This window comes from Fukomys damarensis, unplaced genomic scaffold (assembly GCF_012274545.1).
Source record: "Fukomys damarensis isolate Sample0158 unplaced genomic scaffold, DMR_v1.0_HiC HiC_scaffold_9, whole genome shotgun sequence".
NCBI classification, from domain to species: domain Eukaryota; kingdom Metazoa; phylum Chordata; class Mammalia; order Rodentia; family Bathyergidae; genus Fukomys; species Fukomys damarensis.
The window spans coordinates 13,165,395-13,169,677 of NW_022900921.1; the positions used below are offsets into that span (position 1 = coordinate 13,165,395).

At 52.4% G+C, this 4,283-nt stretch overlaps 1 protein-coding gene across 2 annotated transcripts in view; it reads left to right on the plus strand.

Annotated features, from left to right (window-relative positions):
* The first annotated feature begins 612 nt into the window (after positions 1-612).
* Positions 613-4,283, plus strand: part of Fabp6 (fatty acid binding protein 6) — a 6,483-nt gene continuing 2,812 nt past the window's right edge. For both annotated transcript variants that reach the window (XR_779855.2, XM_010622260.3), the window contains exons 1-3: positions 613-1,011; positions 1,659-1,745; positions 1,930-2,105. Coding sequence is in view for 1 of the 2 variants with exons in the window: in XM_010622260.3 (XP_010620562.2) it covers positions 789-1,011; positions 1,659-1,745; positions 1,930-2,105 (486 nt within the window). In the remaining variant the exon portion in view is untranslated. The remainder of the gene's footprint in view (positions 1,012-1,658; positions 1,746-1,929; positions 2,106-4,283) is intronic.

Consider the following 4,283-nt stretch of genomic DNA (forward strand, 5'->3'; position numbering starts at 1 on the left):
TTCAGGCTGGCTTGAACTCACCCTGTAGCCCAGGCTGGCTTTGAATTTGAGGCGATCCTCCTGCCTCAGCCTCCCGAGTTCTGGGATTACCGGCATGTACCATCAGACCAGGCACCCAGCTCTTTTCTTAAAAAACTATTTTGGTTGGTTGTCCTGGGAAGTCCAGTGTAGAGCCTCATGAATGCTAAGCATGTGTTCTACCACTAGGATACATCCCCAGACCCTGTAATTCCATTTCTATTAGAAAGTACACACACACAGACACACACACACACACACACACACACACACAAACACACACATACACGGCCTAGAAAGGAAAACACCAACCTCAATGAGGCCAGCTCTGCCAGGGCAGTCATTTGTACTAATTTAACTTGAATTTATTTTTGGTACTGGAGATCGAACTTGGGTCCTTGCACTTTTGATGCAGGCCGTGGCACCAGAGCTAACTCCACGGTCCTTGAATTTTTTTTTTTTTTTTTTTTACCGGGGATTGAACTCGGGTCTTTGCGCTTGCAAGGCAGGCCAGCGAACCGCTGAGCTAAATCTCCGGCCCTTTGAATTTTTAATGTATTGTACATAATTATCACCAGAAAGATCTGTGTGTGTGTGACTAAGAGTACTCGGATAAGGAATTCCAAGACCCATGACTGAAGAGAGATGCAGTGCGGCAAAACTGTTCTTTCATCAGAGCAGAAACCATTTGGTCCCAGGTCCCAGCGGTTAGCAGGGTTGTGCTTTGGCTAGAAAAGGTGGAGGTTCATGGAGAAGAGACGCTGGAAACGATGTGGGATTCGTGGAGACTGCGATTAACAGAAACAGCAGGGTTGAGGGCCTCTGCCGGGCACTTCCGGCGTGAGCACAGCGCGAGCCGGGGCAGCCAGCGCAGCGGGCGGGTCCCGGAAACGGAACAGGAAGCGGAAGTCCACAGCCCCTTCCGCCATGAAGCCCGGACGTGGCAACCCCCGAGTCCTGGCACACAGCAGTCCTTGCGGTGCCTCCTTCCAGGTGCCCGCCGTGGTTCCTGGCTGCTGCTTTGGTTTGGTTATCTCGAAACCTTGAGGCGTCCACTCCGTTCCTCACGGCCCTCCCGCCCCCGTCACCCTGTTGGCTCGGCCTGGAAACCATCTCTCTGCTCCTCCAAATCCCACCGGTCTTTTACACGAGCCCCTTGCTGGGCTCCATGGCTCCTTCCCATCCTAGCCCAGCGTCTTTTTCTCTCCTGCCCTGTGTACCTCGTCCCTGGGCTGGCTCGGAGCTCTTCTGGGAAGAGCACATGTCGTCGTGTTCATGGAGCCTGCGCGGAGGGCCTCACGCGTGGGTGCTGGATGCACTGCGAGGAAGGAGGGAGTGAATGGAGAGAGGAGGGGATGGGGACAGGGCAGGCCCTGCGCTGACACAAGGGTGAATGACTCCCCGGCCCTGCGGTCGCCTGGCCCTGACCCTGTAGGCGATGGGATTACCCGGGTGATGTTCCCGGGTGAAGGACCTCAGGGCTCTGCCCACATCGTAAAACAGCAGGCACTTCCTCTTCAGGGCAGAAGGAGAATGGGCTGATGAGGGGGCTGAGCCTCCGCAGCGTGGAGGAGAGTTTATAAACTGGCACTCGGGCCCTCAGCATCAGCCCACTTCCTCATCTTGCTTGCTACTCTCAGACTCCAGCTTTCCCTGCAGCATGGCTTTTCATGGCAAGTTCCAGGCGGAGAGTGAGAAGAATTACGACGAGTTCATGAAGCGCCTGGGTGAGTGAGCCCTAAGCCTGCCGTCAGGGGCGCCAGGAAGCCAGGCCTCTGGGGGTAGAGTGACACAGGACTTCATTCGTTCATTCATTCACTGACATATTTGTTGGGCAGCAACCCTATCTTCTCCAGACCACGGGGTTACCAGCAGCTCTTATGGGGTCCCTCTGCTTTTCTCGGAGCGCAGGTCTCCCCAGTGACATTCTTGAGAAGGGTCGTAACTCCAAGGTCATCACGGAGGTGCAGCAGGATGGGCAGGACTTCACCTGGGCGCAGTCCTACTCTGGGGGCCACCTCGTCACCAACAAGTTCACCATCGGAAAGGAGAGCGACATGGTTTCCCTGGGGGGCAAGAACTTCAAGGTGAGAGGCCCCCTGACCACCATACTGTCCTTCCCCCTCCCTCTGTCCTTTCTGTACCTCCGACAGCCTCCTGCTCCCTGTACTGAGGATCCTTTCTGCATCCTCTGGCAGCGCTGAGACTGGGGGGACTTGGCCACTGAATGCTCTTTGCTTTTAATGGCTCCCGTCAGTTGCAGATGCGACATTGACCACGAAACCACTGATATTTGCTGAGAATTTAACATCGCATAACTGACACTTGGTGAACAGTTTACACATCTTGAAGTCACCATCATTACTCTCCCCACTTTACAGATGGGGTGGGGAGCCAAGCCTCGGGGCTATGCAGCAGGCTTTCTCACTCAGCTAGGCAGCCTGGCTGCAGACAGCAGCACACACAGCCCAGGCCTTGCAAGCAGCTGGACTGGAAGCCACGCTGTCCCACCAGCAGTGGTGCACCTTGGGCCAGTCGTTTAACTGAGCCACAGATCTCGAGTGTGCACGTGGGACCAGGTAGGCCTTCACTTGAAGAACCATGGCAGAGACAACAAACCAGGGCATGGAAGTGCTGGCATTGTGGCTGCCCAAGGTGAGGACAGGGGAGGAAGAGACTGCTCTGTTTGTTTTAGAGGTGAAGAAAGTTGAGGCTCGGGGAGGCCAGGTCTTGTACCTCAGGTCCTGCCAACACAGCAATACAGATCTGAACCACAAGGCCGGGCGTGGTGGTGCACGCCTATAATCCCAGCACTCAGAAGGCTGAGGCAGGAGCATCGCTGTGAGTTGGAGACCAGCCTGGGGTACATAGTGAGTTGCAGTTCAGTCTCAACTACATAGTGAGACCCTGTCTCAAAAAAGCAAAACACACACACAAAAAACAAAAAATAACCCGATCTGAAGCACGGCTGTGTGTGCTAATCATCAAGCTGCTCCAGAGCCTGCAGTCTTTGCAGGCTACAGGTTCCCGTTTGGGACACAACAGCAGGCCATAAGTTATTCAGCCTGCTGGCTCTTTCGAAAACCATGCTGTAGAAGCCTTGATGTCTCCTTGATCTGCCTGCTGGGCTCCATGCTCATGTGCCCCTGTGCTTTTCCAGATTGCTGAGGTCAGGTATGCCCAGGCTTCATGCCCAAGCAGTGTGGCTCCAGAAGACACAGCCACTATGCTTACATTGCCTCCCAATGCAGCTGGGCCTGGGAGTAGGACTCCAGGGGCTGAAGCTGCAATCTTGGGTAGAGAGAAGTGAAAGGGGTCTGTCCCCCACAGGCCTGAGCCAGTCTCTCTGACATCTACCCATTCACCACCCTGAGAGGTCGGCTCTTCGGGCTGCCCAGGGGAAAAATAAGCAGCTGTAATATTCACACTTGGGCTTGTTCTTTTTGTACCAGGGACTGAACCCAGGGCTATGCAGCATATGTTCTCCCACTTAGCCACACTTCAAGCTCCACGACGTAGGCTTTTTAAAAAAGCATTTTATTTATTGATTAGTTTTTTTGAGACAGCGTATCACTATGTAGCTCAGGCTGGCCTTGAGCTCACAGAGATCCTCCTGCTTCAGCCTCCCAGGCCTGTCGATACATAACTGCATATTTCCCAAGACACCATGCCCAGCTTAGCACCTGGGTTTGTTTTCTTTTCTTGGTATATTTTAGATATACATAAATGATAACACTTATCGTAGGGAATTTGTACCTGATATATCTTGCTGCTTTTTTTCCCGTCTCCCCCTTGACCCTTCTTCCCCTGCTTATTTATAAAAGCTTTGTTTCTATTTTTTCTATTTTCACTCTTTTCTTGTCCCTTCCTTTCCCCCTCTCCCCTCCTCACCTGAATATTTTCTTCTCATTTCTCAGGATCTGCTATACATTTTGTTTGTTTTGTTTTGTACTGGGAATCGAACTCGGGACGTAGTGCTTGTGAGACAGGTGGTGGAACCGCAGAGCTAAATCCTCGGCCCTCTACTGTACATTTTAGTCCTTATTTCACTGTAGTTTCTCACACCAGAGAAACAGTGGTGGTATTTAAACATGTGTGTCTGATGTATTCCACTTAAGGGTATGGTTTCAAGGCGCAGTCATTTAGTTGTAAATGTCTCGAGATCATCCTCCCTCTTGGCCGAGTAGTGCTCCATTATATAAAAAACACATCTTGGACCGGGAATTTAGCTTGTGGTTCTGCTATCTGCCTCACAAGTGCAAAAA